This window comes from Besnoitia besnoiti, chromosome VII (assembly GCF_002563875.1).
Source record: "Besnoitia besnoiti strain Bb-Ger1 chromosome VII, whole genome shotgun sequence".
Taxonomy (NCBI): domain Eukaryota; phylum Apicomplexa; class Conoidasida; order Eucoccidiorida; family Sarcocystidae; genus Besnoitia; species Besnoitia besnoiti.
In genome coordinates this window covers 1,006,116-1,024,043 of record NC_042362.1, presented here as the reverse complement: position 1 = coordinate 1,024,043, position 17,928 = coordinate 1,006,116, and the positions used below count along the sequence as shown (strand labels likewise).

Genomic DNA, 17,928 nt, shown 5'->3' with positions numbered 1-17,928 from the left:
CACATCGCGTCTTGGCTATCGGTAGATACGTTCTTTGAATTGCGGCTTTTCGGTCTGCTGATCTCGACCCAAGCGACCGTACGCAGCAGGTTCGTCCGGATACGCAGGCTGACGTACCCTTTGTCCAAGAATCGGAGAAGACTGCGAACAAGTTCTCCACCTTGCGACGTCCTGACGTACGAAAAAATGTCGTCTGTTGTGGGGCGCTCTCTCCTCTTGCAGCGTATTTGCCGGTCCAACGTAGAGGTGCCGACCCCTGGCGCCGCAATTTTCGCCGTCATGTTTCTGCCTCGCTGCGCGGTGTCGCAGTCTTGAGGTTTCCCTTGTTTTCACTCTCGCGGCCATTGAGACACATCAGCCTTCATTCCGCAAATGTGGGACCCTGTGTTGAAGCCACAGGCCGGACACGAAGGTGGTCGTGCGACAACTAGCGCTTACCCCTCTCTCCCTCATCGGCGACAATCGACGTCTTGCGCGGCTGGCTCAATGAAGGAGACTTCACACCCGCGTGCGGTGTGGTTATCGGCGGGCGGCCTTTCCACGGTGGCCAAATAAACACGACCAAAGCAGAATTCAAGACATCCTGACACTCATTGTAGAGAGCAACACGGGGGCCCTCGGCTTGCATGTGCTGTGCTTGCGAGACATGCAGCAGGGAATGGCGTGCGGTTCAAGACCCAGTCTCTCGACATGCGGCGTATGGCGGCCAGAAACCGACGCAGAATGATCCTCCTTTTCCGAGAGTAATTCGCATGTGCCTTTTTTTCGGTCTACAAGGTCTGCAGGGGAATATTAGGTCACGCTTTGTGTTTACGGGACTTGCACAACTCCGAATCCACGCACGGGAGGAATCGTTTTCCATGCAACTCCAACGGCCTCTTTGTCTTCAAGGCTGGTCCCTGGCCATGTCTGCCACCGGGCCCATGCATTTTCGGTTACTTTGCATTTGCTTACCGCTCTTGAGGTAAGCCTCACAGAGAGGTGAGTAAAGACCAGCTATCTGCATACGCCTTCGTCCGCTTAGGTGAGGCCCCCATGCTCAGTGGGATTCGAATTATTATTCGAATCCCACTATCACTCTCAATCGTGGTCTTCCCTCTTTTTGTGTGGCTGAGATTCACTTTCGTCTTCACTTTCCTGGTGCGAACAGCTAGCACAGCCGACGTGTACCTACCGTGTGGTGGCGGCAGCGTTCACGTGGCGAAGTCAGGCAGATTCGACGGCGGCCCATCCGGCGTGTGCGACCAAAGCTCTGACGCATTCCTCCAAGGGTTGCTTCCTTGCTCGGACTGTCGTCATGCCGAAGGCAAAGCAAGCGCGTAAACGGACCCGCTCTACAAGTGCTCCTGACAAGGCAGAGCCTCCGGCAAGCAGCACGCCTTCCACAGCCGGAGAACGACAGGAAGAGCGTAGACGACCGGATACGGTCGGGCTGTCTGCAGCAGCAGCAGCGGCTCCATCGACTACAGAAAATGGCAAAAGGTTGACGGCAGCATGTGGCAGTCACAGCAAAGGGGAGGGCGGCGAAGATCGCGGGGCCTCGGCAACGGGGGAACGCAAGGCGGCTCAACTCATCGCGTCGCTCTATAAGAAGTGGGCCTCTGTACTGAAATCTGAAGTCGGACTCACGCTGGAGGGTTGCAACACACCCGAGGACCCAAATGAGGCTCCCAAGGCTTCAGGTGATAGTCACAGTTGCGGGGTTTTGGAGCTATGGGCCTTCTGCACGTATCTCTGTAGACTACAGGAGCAAGATGTACCCCAGCAGGTGCTAGAGCCGATTGGCCTGCGACTAACGGGTGAGCGTCCTTCATAAGTTACGGTCAGCGCGTCAATATCTAAACGTGGGAGGTGTCTAGTTGCAAGGGTGGTGCTGTCATTGAAGAACCATTCGTATTTGTCTTTGTTAGAACTGCAGTCCAACACATCCGTGTGCTGCCCCGTGTACGCGACACGTTTTCTTTGACTCCGTGTCCGCGTTCAGCGACGGCAATCTCCCTCATCGTCTCCGGCCGCAGGTCGCTCCTGGGAGTTTATCAACCCGAAGTGGATTACTCTACTATCTGTATGCGTCGGGTCTTTGTTTGCTGTGCAAGCGAGCAGGGAGACAGCACCGTTGGTTTGGAAGGCCTTGTTTTCGTCCGCTGTCACTTGTTCTATCCACGTGCACATCTGCGTCGCACCACACCCTGATCTGGTTTTCTACCTCGCAGGCGTATTCGATCTTTTTGCGGAACAATGTGCCCCCGATGGATCGCTGGCTACTCACGGCCGGCATTTCTACGACCTTCCGGAGTGCTTGCCGGTTCTAGAGGTGGTGTCATCACCAGGTTCCTCGTCGTTGAACCCAGCTGGATATCACATGTGTATTTTTCGTGACCGCGAAGACCAAGTGCCCCACGCTGTCGTTTCCAACGTTCCGTCAGAAGGACCCGCCTTCTCCGTCGTGTGTGCCGACCCTGAACTTCTCACCCTGCCAGAATCGCCAGTCGCGTCTGGGCTTCTTTCCGAGGGACGCGGCAACAGAGCGCAGAAAGGCAAGAGGGCGGAAGGGAAAGCCGCAAAGCGCGGCGGCCCCAGCGTCTCTGCTGAAGGAGGGGGCGAACCGACCGCACCAGTAGTACCGCTCCTGCTCGCGGCTCTCTGGCTCTTCTGCGAGCGCATCCTGGCGGATGCAGCTGAACCTGCATCTACAGATCGGGCTGGGGTCAGAAAACGCACAAAAATGGCACGAAAAGACTCGGAGCGAGGAGACCACGCACCCGCGGGGCACAGGCCTGCGAACCCCGGCGAAGCAGCCAAGTGAGGAACCTTATCGCGAACCAGAACGTGCAAACTGTGGGAACTGTGGGTCCACACAGTACTAGCCCCTGCTGCCCGCCCAGGTCGCCGTGATCTTCACCGTTCTCGTTCCTTTCTGGTTCTTTGTTTCATCTATTCTCATCGTTCAGGAGGATTAAGGAAGCTCTCAGTGCCTGGCTCAAGGAGGAACTGGCGATCGGTGCTGATTCTGTGGCAACGATTGAGGAGAACACGCAGAGATGGACTACCAAAAGGAAGAAGGCCATTGCCGCCTCAGATCTTTCAGGCAAGCGAGCCGGGGTGGGATGCCCTGAACGGGATGCCAGCTGTCAGTGGCAATGTATTTAGATCTCTAGAGCGGACTGGCGCCATTCGTGGCGGTAGATGCGACATGCCCCTTTGAAACATTTGGCGTGCCGTTCCATCACAGTGCGGGCTGGTACTGACGGCATCCACACCGCACCGCTGATACAGTCCTTTTTCGTTGGGCGGATATGCATGGATACAGAAAGGACGTGAGAGAGAGACGGCGAGACGTCGTGGACATCGCGAATGCCACACGATCGGTGCTCTAATTCGGAGCCTATTGCCCCTGGCTCCTGGAAATCAAATGCGCCGAAGGATTTAGCACGTCACGTGGAACGGTTTGTTTTTGCATGTAACGCTCCACGTTCGCGTGTGTCGTTGTACAGGCTTAGGAATTTTGGTGCCCTACCACGCGGAGACAGAGATAGGGTACAGGAATCTCGGCATCACAAATGCGGGGCTGAAGAAGACCATCATGACTATCAAGTCTGCTCCGAAGGAGCAGCGTGATACCCAGCCGCTGGATGAGCTGTTGAACCTTGTAAGAGACCTGGCTTCTACGCGAGCCACTATCCTATGGCGGGAACCACGGCTTTTCGCACTGCTTACGCATCCCCTAACCGAGCGTTTCCGCGCTATTGTTCAGGTGTTTGTTCAAGTTGCATTGTCAAGGAATATGCTTCAGCCGTGTATCAATGTGCCCTTCTAGTTTTGAGCACTGGCGTGCCGTTCCAGTACATCGGCAACATCTCCGATGCGCCAAGTTCCGACCGTATGGGAGGTAGGTTTACCTTTCTACTCGACAGGGCAGGACGTGGATGCGTGCGCTACGCCGTGTTTCCTTCAACATGTCCTCAGGCGGGGATCGCAATGGATGAAGGTGACGTAGGCACCGCTCTTCAGTTGGGACGAAACCTGTTTCTCCTTGATGCACCGAACGAAACCGGCTGTAAAGTCGTCAAGGCCGCTAAGGTGAGATACTTGCGATGGGCACCACTGGAGGGAGATCCTGTGATGGCTCCTTCCCTGGCGCGGTCGCAGAGGCTTGCGGTCCGTCACACTGGCGTACGAATCGCCACCGTTTACACCACATATGTCCCTCCGTAGATTGTATGTGGGAAAAGGAGGCAGCAGAGGGCACTGTCGATCCATCGAGTTGACTGGCCGTACCCACTCAAGAGCGCAGACGGCCCCTGTCAGCAGATTTGGTGTTTTCAACGAAAGCACAGCTAGGGAAGACGAGCTGTCGATCTGCGTCTCAGCTGGGCCGCGAACAACATGTGCTCGTGCGTGTGTATCTGCGCTCAGCTGCTTCTCCGGAGTGCCTACAACCTGCTGGAGCAGCCCCACTTTGCTGAGATTGTTGACGCAACTTCTGACATTAGAAACAGGTGCGTCCAGCAGAAATCCTAGGACAGAGAATCCAGAACGACGGGGAAAAGCGTGCGACGGCCCGCCGTCATGTTGCTTTCCACCTTGTTCACAAGCAAAGAACTGTCACGCCTTGTATCGTTGCTGGTTTGGCATGCGACAAGCAATGCCGTGGCGGTGTGTGCGGCCTTCGCGACGGGATGTAATGTTCTGCACGCTGGCTGTCAGTAGTGTCCCCAGTACCTCGCCATTGCATAGCACCCTTGTCACTTTCGTAATGTGCCGTTCCCTTGTGAAGGCCTATTTTTTCTGTTAATTACTCTTTCTTGCGGTTGGCAAACCTCTATTTCAAATAAGCATGAACATACTCACGGTGTCTCTCAGGAGCACCCCCCCGCTGGGCCTAGTGTGACAATCAGGGTCAGCCGGTTGCACGTTTCCACGTAGGGACATCTCAAAGACCACGCCAGATATTGGATAAATATTGTGCAAACGAGCTCGTGTTAAATCAGGCAGTCGCCACGCCTTCTCTTTAGACCCGTCAAAAGAGCGCCCACACATAGTTGCTTGAGTTCTGGAGCTGTGTGACCCACGTGCCTGGCACGGTGCAACTGCACCTGTCGATTTCTGTCTCGAATAACTGTGGCGGACTGTGTACCCGGCTGCAAAGCTCGTGAAGCTGCTCTGTTACGAATGTGCAAACTACCTGACGCATTCCGGTGAGACATTTTCGGGGGCGAGCGACCACGCGACGGGCAAAATTGCGCGAGCACGACTGCGCAGCGAGCGATGCGTGTGACGAAGATTACTCCTCACAGATCCACAAGCAACGTCTACACTGCACATCACGTGCTGCTTTCTTGATATGCTGTGGAACGGTACTCAGCAAAAACCCCGTCTCACCGAAAGGCCGCAACGCTTGTTGCGGCTATCAGGCCTGGTCTAACGAGTTCTCAAAACGATGAATAAAAGGCATGCGTATCCGCCTAAAGCCGGCTCTAGAAGTGTCCGACTCCCTGCCTGAAAGTCGCTCTGTCTCCCGAGCGCCCGTCTCGCTTACAAACAGATAATCCAGCTCTTTGTTTCGAGAATATCATGACGGCCAGAAGCGGTGCGGCCCGCGAAAACAACGCGCTCCCCCGCCAAGGATATGAGACGCTTACAGAGAAGGCGGTGCAAAACACGCGAACGACTCCCTGTTGCGGGCATCAGTGGGCCGCACCTGGTTTGCGCTGACGAACGAGTCCAGCGGCCTGGTTGACAAGAGTCGCCCCGTCGTTCAAGGCCTGCTGTAGACCCTCAGCAGCCGTTGCTCCAACTTGAGTGATCTGCTCCACAGCCCCGTCAATGGATCTCTCGTGCTCCAAAAGATGCGGGCGAATCAACTGGTTATAGACCACCTCCGCACCCTGCAAACAACGAAAAAACCGCTAAGCTCCGCTTACATGAACATCGCTTACAAACCGTACAGAAGGAATGCGGCTCATCCTTTGACGTCTAAGGAAATCGTGTCACGACGAGCCCGAGCCAAATCAGTAGAGACAAGCATCGGGTGACACGCTAGAGCGCATGCGTCTCCATCGCTCAATCACCGACTGAATGCGGCCGAATAAACGCTTCTGCAGCGTGGAGGCCGTGCAGTTGCTCCGACAGTCCGTCCCACGCACCACCCCCCTGGCGAATAGTACCCAAATGAGGCGCCACTTCGGCATCTATTTGATGGCATGTCGCTGAGGAATGTGTGGCATTTCCGGTGTGCGTGTGAAAGGTCGGTACTGTATCCTTCTAACAGCGCCTCGGGTGTCAGACTAGTTTACTTTGGTCCAGGGCAAGTAAAGATAGAGGAGGAACGCGCATTTGAGAAGGTAGTAGAATGGCACCCAGAAAAGGATGATGTCGACAAAGTACTCGAGGAGCGAGAAGGCGGCGTACACGACCCAGTACGTCAGCCAGAGCTTATCGTCGTCACGCCCTGGGGTCTCGATGGCCTTGAACGATTGCCACGCTACGCAGCATACGCAAGAGAAAACAACCGAAGCTGTTTCGCAGACGGAGAACCATTTTGCTAACGACAGAGCTTCGACCGTGTGATATACGGAGGCGAATGTCACTTATCTCGCTTGCAGGCTCATAAGGTGCCTTACCACATGCCTTCAGTGCACGCACAGGAGTCCTGGCACACAAATTGGCTCTTCCGCCCAATGCCGGCGAAGGCGCATACGTTGATTTTTACAGTGAATGCATACACGCGAACGAAAGGCGGAAGCAAACAGGAACGAGACACCGGCTCCACTCGCTCTCCTGTTACGGGACTTCTGCGGCGGGACACTTCGTCACGGAGCTGCATCCTCACCCGGGTAAAGGAATCCGGTCAAATCGCAAACAATGCCCCCGCCCCATCCAAATCCAAGAGAGAAAAGGAGGAAAACGGAGAATCCCGCGAAAAGAATCGAGGGGCGGATTCCGACTTTGTCGGACGCATGCGCTAGCAGGGGATAGCTGTTGAGCTTGGCGTCCCAGTGCGACATCATCCTCTGAAGGTCAAAACCGGCGACCTGCACTGTAGGGCACTCGTCGGCACCCATGGCGCTGGCTCCTGCTCCTCTGTTTTCCATGGCTGAAAGGAACTTAGAGTGAAAATGTGCACAGCCAACGGCTTTCCTGGAAGGCAGTGCCCTGCTGAGGGCGTGAACTAGGCAATGAGAGACGACGTACACTGATCAACGGGAACGCGAAAACAGAGCCACCTTTCTTCGGAGAGAGTGCACTGAACGAGGGACGACTGATGAGCGGGCGGAATGGACAACAACAGAACAGGCGGACACGTATGCTGAGGAAGGGGAATCAGGTGCAAAACTGTGCAAATGCCCAGGGAATGGGGACGAAAAGACTTGGGCAGGACGTAAAAAATAATCCAGCTGCACAACGTACTGAATTGTCAGCCTTCTGCAGGAAAGCTCTTGACCAATCGTGCAGCCGCGACGTAATTTCAGAGGTGACCTCGGAAAGATTCCGGCAGAACCGTCCGGAAGTGGGCTACAGGACTGATTACAGGTGTAGGAGAAGCAGCGCGCCCGCCTTGAAAGACTTTAACACAAATTTCCACGTGCAGAGAAGCGTAAACGCGTCGCGTTTCCACGACAGAAAACGAAGGATACTGCTTGTCGTTTCTGTTTTCTCCTGTCGTCTGCACGCACATTACTCTACCAGTGGTGGCAGCCGCTCGCGATACCACTGCATGCAAGCGGTGCCCGGCTCCTGGCACATGCGGACGCTCTTCGCCTTCATTATTTATAAAAATGATGGCATAGCTTAGAAAACAGAACACAGAGACGGCATCATCACGTTGGCTGCCACTCGCTGCCTGTTTTGCTTGTGTTCCGGACTGGCTCACTATTTTGTTCCTCCTTGTGGCTACACATCTCCATCTTGATCAGCGCAGGACGGGGTCTACACGGGGGATCCGTAGTTCTCGAGGGCACAAACAGTCCTCATTCGCATGTTTGATTGACATTTAGCCGCTAATATACAACCATCCAAGATATCTCCTATTTTCTAGTACCATTAGGTTCTGTGTTGTTAACTCAAAGTATTTGTTCCGAGTTTGGTCCCGCTCAGGGGTCAGATCACCAGACTCGAACATCCGCTGCTGCATCTCCATGGTGTTACTGGGGTGTGTCTAAGCAATGTTCGATGCTTGTGCAACGACATGTCGGTGTTTGCGGGTGCGTGCGGGTGCCTCTCACGTTGTTATAACTAACCGTGTCTCTGGATGAGCATTTGCCAGTGGACGCAAGCCTCATAATTGGATTAGCAGGTCATTTCTGTGCACTTCGCGTTATTCCTGTGTGTACGGCGTCTACTCTGATAGCACGAGGGGGGCGGACTGGTCGACAGCTCTGTCCGGAGACCGGTGTGTTACTTCGTCCGCTGCCCCCGTGCACGACTAGATACACGTTTTTGCGAGCACAGCTAGTGAGGAGTCTGTATCTCATATAGGAAGTCATCTTCAGCATTCTAGGAGATATACTGTCATTGATTTTTCGATGAATAGATATATGATGGATGACATCCGATCTAATATTGCCGGGCACTAACGGACTCGTTTTTGTGTTAACTGGTTGCACCGGTCCGGTGGTATATAGTTTTAAAGTGATAGCGGCAGTTACGATCTTGCTGGAGACAGTGATGTTCTCCACGGTAGGGGAGAGTGGGAACGCAGGATGTGTTTGTCTTTTCGAGGGTCATGCTGGGATGGTGGCGCGCGCTCGTTAGAACCTGCACTACTGGCGAAAGGACCGCGTCGTACATTAGGGGTTCCGGCTGCTGGCACTGCGGTTTATTGCTCCAATGAAGTTAACCATTCATAATTACACAGCTAGGGTACCCTCCTGCTGCCCTATTTCCGGCACGGGCGAGCTGTTTCCACGACAGTAAACCGTCTGGCACGGTGTGGATAGAGTAACCAGAAGTGGCATTCTGCGATGCGTCAAGACCATCTGGCTTTCCACGTAAGACTCACAGTGCCCGGTGGTACACCGACCTCGCACCCCCCACCTATGTACGAACAGGTATGAGGCATCTGGAAGCTTCTTCAACCATCAGCAAGAAACTGTACATGCGCAACAAAACGCTTTACACCGGATTCCCAGCATGTTACAGGGAACTGACGGATACTGGGGTCGCATAGAAAAGGTGCTTGCTCAGGAACAGGATCGCCCATATGTCGACGATAGGAAATTTTTGAGACGCTCCTCACGAACAACCCCAAAGGCTGCTCTCAGGTCATCGGGCATCCGAGTTCCGGACTCTCTCGCTCCTGCTCCGTGATTCCCAAATTCTTCCAGATGCTTCTCCATGCAAGAGTTTCGTTTGTCTCCCCCTTGAGTATGCTGGGCAACGTCAGGCATGTCACAGGTGTGGTACAGAGCGTACGCTGCGGGGTATCGGCGATGCGTGTGCGAAGGAACAGCGGGCACACGGGCATGCGTCCAGCTAATACGACCATGCTACCTGGGACGAGTTCTGGACTTTGTGGCCTTCCTGGTCTCGTTGTCTTGCATCGCCATGTGGGCTATCCCGACACTGCTGCTCAGTGATACACTGCACGAGAGTCATGAGAGTCTCTGTTACGGGCGTTGGAACACCAGCTTTCCGGCCTTGGTTGACGACTGCAAATCAAAAGCAGACAGATCGCAGATAAAAAGCCATACGATGCGGTCGCCCCATACTTGTAGGCCGCAGGTCGGTTTGCAAACTGTTAGACGCCACGGACATCCTTCAGCAGTGTCGCCAGTTGAATGCAGGAGCAGCCAGCGGAGCTCTTTACTCAGGGTTGGCCTATTCAGCACCATTTCTGCTGCATGAACCTAAGTTCATGAGCTCTCAGTTCTACACTCAGAGCCGTAGCGCACGAGAGCCACGGCGATACCTTAAGCTGTGCCGCGCAGAAGCTCTCTGGATCTTGAATCCGGTTGTGTTGCCCATGTGAAATGGCAGGGATTATCAAATCCCGTCGCGCGATTCTGTCACTCTTCCCGTCCGAAACGAGAACGTCGGAGTCCGTGGTCCCCAGCACCGGGTACTCACCTTCCCCGTTGATGGCATCGATTTCTGTCGGCCGGCCCTTCTCGACATCCACCAGCATAGAAGATAAGTTGCGCGAGGTCCTCCGAATCACCTCAGACACCAGCTGATCGGTCGATTCCTGCACCCGTGCAGACATCTCACACACGGGATTGCTGTACGGTAGATCCTCCTCCGTAGCCAGAGATGAGCTGGCATCGCACCGCAATCTCGTGTCACCTCCGCAACTCGCATCCTCGTCTTCCTGGTCAGCACGCGGCCACGAGCTTCCGACCACGCAGCCTCACCGTGTCAATGAACACGGCGCACCGGCGCACTGGCTATCAGCCTCGACAGCTCGTACAGCAGATGGTTCAGAGCGTAGGATACAGCAGTGGTCGCAAAGTGCAGCGAGAGTACTGCTAAAATTATGAAATACTTTAAACGAAGGTCACATCGAGAGGGGACGAAGGCGGCCGCAGACAGTGCACGAAAGCCGCAGCTGTCATGAAAGCTTACAAGGTCAATGGGGATCCCCTGGGCGCGCGCGACGGCGACAACCTCCTCGACAGTGCGTCGTCTGAACGTCATCACAGCAACAGATGCTACATCAAAGGGGGTGCTGAGCATGAGCAGAGAAGCGTCAACAAGCGTGCTGTTTGGACGCATACCTTCTGCACACGCCACAAACGGCTGGTGCATATGTGGCAGCTGGGCGGCATAACGGTGGTGCCGCCGCGAGTTCACTCAGACACATAGGATGCAGATAACATGCTTCTGCGGGCACGCGTGAATTTGGATTTCTCACCGTAGTGATGCCAAAAGAGGGTTCGCCACCTCGCCATTTGTGCACCGCAGAATGGCCGTGAGGGGGTTGATGCATGCATTCACAGCCACCTTCTGCCAGAGAGCCACCTGAAGGTCGAATCGATCTACCTCAGACACGGTGAAACCTGCACACAAGCGAAAACGTAGAGCGACTTTTCAGGATGCACCGCTTCTCTGTCGCGGCTCACTGCTTTCAAAGAAGGCAGAAAGCAGAAGCCGTTCTTGCGCCTGTTCTCTAGACTCTCTCTCTTCGCATCAACTAGCGCTCAGTACACGTGGCCGTCTATCGCTCTTCACTTGATTAACCCAGTTCTGGCGCACGACAGAACCAAAGTGGGCAGCTTGGAAATGAAAGGAAAGCGACGACTGTCTGCGGGAGACGGCAGGAGAAACCAGCCTGCCTGTCACATCGCCGCAGCAGAAAGTACCACCCACCTGCCTTTCTCAGCAGAGCAGAAAGGCTCGACGCGGCGCCGCGGTCCGCTCTAGGAGAGGAGGGGCACACCCGGATCTCGCCTTCGCCAGTCAGCCGTACAACGCCAGGGGCCTGGGCAGGATATTGCACAGAACCTCCAGAAAGAGCTAGCGTGAGACGCTGGTGCAGGACGGCCACCCCCGTTGGGCTTTCCTTCACGCATGTAGAAGGGGTGCGTGCCCCCCGCGCAGCAAGGAGAGGACACCTTCAGTCTACTCGCGTTGAGCCGCGTTTCCTTGTGTCGCGCTTCGAAACTTTGCTGCAGGTTCCCGGGCGGTCGGTCCAGCCTCACCAGGCGCCAACAGCAGATGAAACGGCCGAATGAGCACTACATTTCACGAAGAGACTGCCAGCACCGTAGAGAAACTAACACATGCATCCGTCCGAAGCCGGTCTGCGGTTTGGAAATGGGGACTAACGCCTCACAGCCTCCTACCACCCCCACCAACCCTCGCTGGCCCCCTTAGTCTCGGTGCGGCAATTGGTTTTTCGCGAGCTAGCCCTACGGCTGACGAGTTTGCCGTTGTTCGCCAACAGGATTTCTGTTAGGCTCCCTTCATCCCTCGCGCCACACTCATATCTCACTTGCTCGAGGGCTCCGTACGACATAGGAGCGAACACAAGCGAAGGCGGACTCGCGCAGTCTTTACCCGTCGCTCCAGCTGGCATGCCGTCTGGTAGACTTTCGCCCGAGGTCGCCGCCGGCGCCTCAGATCGCAGGGGTGAGCCACTCGCCGCACCCGCGCCAAAGACGCTTAGGAGCACCCGAGGAGCTTCCAGACCATTCTGGATGGTGGCAACAACTCCGCCCGGTCGCGCGTTAGCCCATGCAAAGGAAGCTGCAAACAAGGAAGGCGCATCAGGGGGTCACTTCGGGGGGTCGAGACACTTGCAACACTCACGATGCGGAAAGGCTAAAAACCCCCCATAAAATGGGGCAAAGTGAACTCTAAAGTAGATGTGTACGCTGAGGCCCTTCAAGCGTGGAGACGTTCCCTGTCAGGCACTGGGGATTTGTGAGTGAAGCAGACGTCATGTTTCGGGCTGATACAACACTGGAGAATCGCGGCAAGTGCGGAAGTGTAACCGCATGTGCTTCGGCGCCGTCTCCTCGCTGAGCGTCGAGTCATCTATCGCTGTCTGTTTCTCAGAAAGGCCACCTGGGCCTTCCGTGAAGGGGCCCGCTCTCACCTGCTTCGGCTGTTTGTCTTGACTTGGTGCAAATGAAAACGGTGTCGAACTTGTCCTGCGAGAGAGGTACGGCAGAGTCCGAGTCTGGACCGAGGACGACAACGTTTACCGGTCTTCCCTCGATCTGGGCCCCATCATCCGCCCCAGATCCGGAGAGCTTGCGGAACAACAGCCTGTTGCCGTGGTTCTCAACAGCTGCTTTGAGCTCCTTTCGGTGCGTGGCAAGGACCACCTCGACGCCAGGGGTGCCCGCGAGCATCCACGCCATGAACTGCCCCATGGCGCCTCCGCCGCGAATGCAGACACGCCGCAAGGTCTGCAGGGCTCGCGGGCTGTTTTCCGGGTTGGCTTGCGAGTCGTTCGCAGCCTCGCGGTCGCCGCGCGTCCCGTCTCCAGAGGCGACAGCGGATTTGGCGGCCTTCTGTGTAGGATGTGCCGAAGACGCGGGCCCATTTACCAGCCCCGCGTCCACCCATCGGCGAACGATGGAGTGCCTGGGGAAATCTAGGAACAAAAACAGAGCACAGAGACCGCAGATCTGACGCAGCGACGTCTGTCGACTGCGTCGCTGCGGGGGGCCTAGTAGAAGCACGATGTTGCATGCCGCTTGCTGCCTCTGAGGTTCTAGCGAGACAGGGGAAGGCACGCTTCGCAGTGGTGCAGCGGGCGCCAACACCGAGCACGGTGCCAGTGGACGCCGTCAGGAAGATTCGTACCTCTGCCTGCGGAAGTACTGGCTGCTGAAGCAGGCGTCACAGATGAACTGCGGGCGCCAGCGGTGTCGCCACTCGTTTTTCCTTGCCCATCAACCAGGGCGTAGAACTTGGTGCGCTCTTTCGGCGTCATGAAGAAGGAGTTCGCGACGCCTGGGAAGAGTCCTTTCTCCACTTCGGTTTTGTACTTGGCCGCTGCCGCTCCAATTTGCGGATAGAGACTGGCATACTGCTTGACGAATTTCAGCTTAGGGCCACAGGGGGCCAACCCAAACATGTCGTGGAAAACAAGCACCTGCCCGTCACAGCCGGGACCTGCACAGGAGCAGCGTAAGGCACGCGGGAGACAGCCAAGCGCCGATGAAGCCCCCAGGCCGGAAAGCGGTACCCCTTGTTCGGACCTGAATGGTCCCTTTAGCAAATTGTGCGGTGTTAAAGGCAATCCCATCTAAAACCGGTGGCCCCTTAGTATTTGTGTTGTCAGCATGTAAACGAGACATCCACAGCAACGACAGTTATTTGGTTAACAGAACAACATAGAAGATGAGCGGGGGGGGGGGGGGGGGGGGGGGGGGGGGGGGGGGGGGGGGGGGGGGGAGGCGGGGAGAGGCGCGGCGCCCCAACACGCTCGCTGGCTCTGGCAGTATTTCAGCGTCGCCGACTCTCGGATTCGGCGCCCCCTACGCTCGCAGCCCCAGAAACCACAAGCGACTGCTGCGCCGCTTTCGTGCCACGCGGTAGACAGGTGTTCCATCGGCGCCCACAACTTTCCACGTCTGGGGGGCCACCCCCGCCCCCCCTCTTTGTGTCTAGGCTGAGTGCGACGCTGTGGCACGACAACAACCCGAACTTCTTCGGCGACTGCCACTTAAGTGGTGTCAATGTGACCCACTGCGCACCCTCTACTCTTGACCAGACACGATTCTGGAACGTAAGAATCACTTCTGGACGGCGCCATATACTCTCGCGCACTTAGTCTCTCAGCGTTACTGGTAGTGACGGTCCGGAGGCATTTGTGCGACTCGAATTGAAAGACACCAAGCGATAAGCCTGTCAGCAGCGTCAATCCCCCCCCCTCCCCCCCCCCGGTTCAGTAGCACGGGATGCCGAGGAGATATCTGCGCAGACCGATGCGTGAAGAGGTCCCCCTCCCAATGATAAGGTGAGCGAGGAAGCCAAACTCTCTAAATGACACATCGCATACCTGATCCAATGCCAATCGTGGGTATCTTCAGCTTCGCTGTGATCACCTCCGCGACCTCCGCACAAACTTTTTCCAACACGATCATCTGACAGCCTGAGATGCAGCAAGGCAGCCAACGACGTGGATAAGGAAGACGACCCGACTAAGAAGCACGACCAGACATGCATAAAACGGCGTGAAAAGGGGTCTTCAGATCTCTGAGAAATTGTAGACGCGCCTTAAAGGTCCTGCCATACTGAGGGTTGTAGGTTGATCAGGCCACGAGCGGCTGCAGCGACAAATCCTAAATGTGCAAGGTGCGCCTTTCTTCAATCTCAGCTTTTGGGGAGTTCTTCCACAGGCAGATAAGGCGCGAGCTCTCGTAGCAAGTCATAGTTCTCCGGCAGACTGGAAGGACTTGATGGTGGCCTGCCGAGCTTACCAGCAGCTTCGAGTGCCAGCGAATGTTCAAGTAGTTCCCTCGCGTCCTCGGCGTTTTTTCCTAACGGGTATACAAACACATCCTACCCAGAGCGCGAGGCCGCTGAAGCTGCTGTGGTTTCCCATGGCGAGCTACCGAGCCTCGCACCCGAGTGTTCCTCTCTAATGCGAAACGGAACTGGAACCCACAGAAAACACGAGAACTCACATGCACCGCCAAAGCGGTTTTCGCCGGCTAGCTTTCGGTCACACGAGCCAGTCACTTCCAAGTCCCCCGCGCCAGCCGGTTACCTCAGGCGCCGCTGCAGTTCACCGTTTGCACATCGCATCCAAAGGGTACCTACCTCGAGAGTTCTTGGTCTCCGCCGTCTGGGGCTGCACGCCGAGGTGGCAGACGATGCTGACATGCTCGCGAAGCGCCTGAAAGGTAGACACGCGCACCATATAGAACAACGGGTGATGTGCAAAGCTAAATAGCGTCACCTGAATGATATCACGTTCGCTAGCAAGTCAACCACACAGGCGCGGAAGCCGCGAAGTACGCATTCGCGAAAAACCCCTGCGTAATTCTTAGCGGGTGTGCAGTCACAACCGAGGGTCGGAGGTAGTCCGCCGCCACGCAGCCGGTACCCGCACAGCTGAAACCCCGAATTCTGGAGTCATTGTCGCGCATCACTTGTACGCGCTCGCGACGCCGAGACCGATATTCAACAGCGATCGCGCTTCACACGCGTGACTCGCTAGAATGATGGCGGCGCAGGCACGCGGGTGACGCCAATTTTTGCGTCCGGTCACTTGCAATAAAACAGACGACACAGGACTGCTTCTTTCGAGCCCCGTCACAAATCACCTGCGTGCTCTGTCGCAGGCGTTCGGAACTCACCTTGACGATATCGGGGCAGAAGCCTTCCAGCTTCACGGTTGTGATGCCGGTCTGCTTCACGACCGAGATGACTGACTCCAGTGCCGCTTCTTTCGTGTGGTATGTGCCGTAAGGGAGGTCAAAAACAATGACAGAACGTCGGGACGCTGAAGCCACGCACAGGCAAACAGGGTTTAGGGGTCAGGTCCACCCTGGCGTCGTCCGCTCGGTGAGGGTGGCCCGCCGCGCTTGACGCTGCAGACCCATGTGGGTTCACGCAGTGAGTTGAGCAGACAAAGCTGAGGTGGCCTCGCTGTGCCTCGCACGTGTGTGTGTATCGCATCCGAGCTGCTGGGCAGTTGAAGCAGGCTGTTGCAAGCCGTATGCATATGGCGTGCACACAGCGCACGCATGTGCGAAGGACTACGGTTTTTTGTTGAGCGAACGAGTTCGTTTTTTGCTAGCGACAGTATTGCAACGCCCCTATCGCCCGCGACGTGTCGCCCCAAGCCTCATCCAGCCACTCGCATATCCCTACAAAGTAGAAAACAGTGCGCTACAATACGCGAGCACAAGGACTAGTCCATCCTTTGGGTATGTATGCTGTTCTACGGACACTGCAGGCGAGGAGCCCTCCTGCACCTGTGGACACAGGAGAGCGACACTTCGGGTCGTGGGTCTGACGTCGCCAGCCCACAGCCTGCGGCAGGAGTTAAGCCTCGTAGCTCATAGAGGACTGTGGAACCCGCACACCAGCTTGTGAGCCAAATTCATCCCAGCCACGCTATCGTGTCCGGCATCCTGAGGAATACGAACCTTTTTTCACGTGCTTCGCGAACAGCATCATAGTGTCGAGGCCCACGCAAGCTGTGCTGTCCAAGCCTGATGACACAAAAGAAACATAAGGCAGAAGTGTCCGTATCGCTGTGCTGCCTCACGCAGGTATGTGGTGAGGACAGTCGAGGACGAATCAACGCACCACTACTGCAGCCTGCACTGGCAGGCGAAATGTCTCGAATCGCCGGGAGACTGGGTTACGGACCGCACGCGAACTGGAGTGCAGCGCATATTGCGGCCCCCGGTAGGGCAAAGCACTAAAAGCAAATCCATTTGCCTCCGTCGACAGATAGACTGGATAGATACTGTGGAAGTCGCCTACCAAGTACAACATTTGCTAGGGAATCGCCCACTAACTGCATGTCGATAAGTGCAGCATCGAGCATCTGAGCGCTATTCGCGTCGTAAGACTGCAGGCAAGGGACAGCGCGGACCGTGGAAACAAAATTTGGACAGCGGCAGCACCCTCGACACTGCCCGTCACTCAGTCTTCAACACCTAATCTTAACTCCTCGTCTCGGTGCCCAGCACAATCTATACGGAACAAGAACTGGCAGGTGATACGGAAATGCAAACCACTGTCACCAGCAGCAAGTCCGATGTCCACCGCGTCGCCGCGGAAGACTTCCTGCGCTGCCACCCCGTATAACTGCAATTAATCACCCCATGTGAACCAGTTTTACAAATAGGTCGCGCCGTGTGTCCAGGCACCAGCCCCCGGCGCGTCCCCCCCTTTGCGGGCCAGCCGTTCCTCAAACAGTCGCCCGCGGCTCTCTACGCAAGAAAGCAAACAAGGCGGCAGGCTCGCTCTTCGGGGCATCTAGGCCTGTGAACCTCGAACGTCTTTTGCAGCAGGGCAAGCACTGCCATCAGGAGACCCACCGTGATCATGGTGATCTTCTCGCCTCGATCCTTCTTCTTTTGCAGGTCGCACATGCGCAGAGGCTTTCCGAGCGGAAGCCCCCCCTGGCGCCACCGTACATACACCTGCGTTGGATGTGTGAAGAATGCCCGACGCCCCCTTCTGTCTTCAGAGGCGCGAGCGCCGGAGTCCTCATTGCTAGGCCATTCCGGCGATCACGGAGAGGTGAGGATGCTGTAGAGCCGAGGCAGCTAGGGAGCGAAACTGTAGATGAAGTCGCGCCGTCGGAGAAGACGCGCATTCCACAGGCGCCAGGAGGCACAGATGCGCCTTTACGCTCGGACGCTTTCCATCGTTGATCGTGATCTTGTCCACATTTCGCTCGGTCGCGACACGGCAAACACCAGCGCCGAGAAGGCGTTATGCGCAGTGACTGGCGAAACATGGTAGCCCCCTTTACGGTATAACCGAGGCACGAGAGTACCAAGGCGT

The 17,928-nt window shown here is 56.1% G+C and overlaps 3 protein-coding genes across 3 annotated transcripts; 1 reads left to right on the top strand and 2 right to left on the bottom strand.

Moving 5' to 3' along the window:
* Positions 1–1,297: 1,297 nt before the first annotated feature.
* BESB_077420 (uncharacterized protein) lies at positions 1,298–4,521 on the top strand (the record flags this gene model as incomplete). The annotated part of the gene is made up of 6 exons (XM_029366103.1): positions 1,298–1,799; positions 2,214–2,802; positions 2,955–3,088; positions 3,495–3,649; positions 3,967–4,080; positions 4,417–4,521. 6 exons carry the CDS (start codon positions 1,298–1,300, stop codon positions 4,519–4,521), a joined length of 1,599 nt encoding a protein of 532 aa, XP_029217534.1.
* Positions 4,522–5,687: 1,166 nt separating this feature from the next.
* On the bottom strand, positions 5,688–7,094 carry BESB_077410 (TB2/DP1, HVA22 family protein; the record flags this gene model as incomplete). Its single annotated transcript, XM_029366102.1, has 3 exons — positions 5,688–5,888; positions 6,297–6,484; positions 6,833–7,094. The coding sequence occupies 3 exons, from the start codon at positions 7,092–7,094 to the stop codon at positions 5,688–5,690; spliced, it is 651 nt and encodes a 216-aa protein (XP_029217533.1).
* Positions 7,095–9,474: 2,380 nt separating this feature from the next.
* BESB_077400 (3-methyl-2-oxobutanoate hydroxymethyltransferase) lies at positions 9,475–17,510 on the bottom strand (the record flags this gene model as incomplete). Its single annotated transcript, XM_029366101.1, has 15 exons — positions 9,475–9,650; positions 10,069–10,186; positions 10,564–10,624; positions 10,853–10,997; positions 11,308–11,419; positions 11,933–12,186; positions 12,539–13,042; positions 13,273–13,566; positions 14,456–14,548; positions 14,877–14,936; positions 15,220–15,295; positions 15,759–15,904; positions 16,554–16,619; positions 16,897–16,984; positions 17,457–17,510. 15 exons carry the CDS (start codon positions 17,508–17,510, stop codon positions 9,475–9,477), a joined length of 2,247 nt encoding a protein of 748 aa, XP_029217532.1.
* Positions 17,511–17,928: the final 418 nt, after the last annotated feature.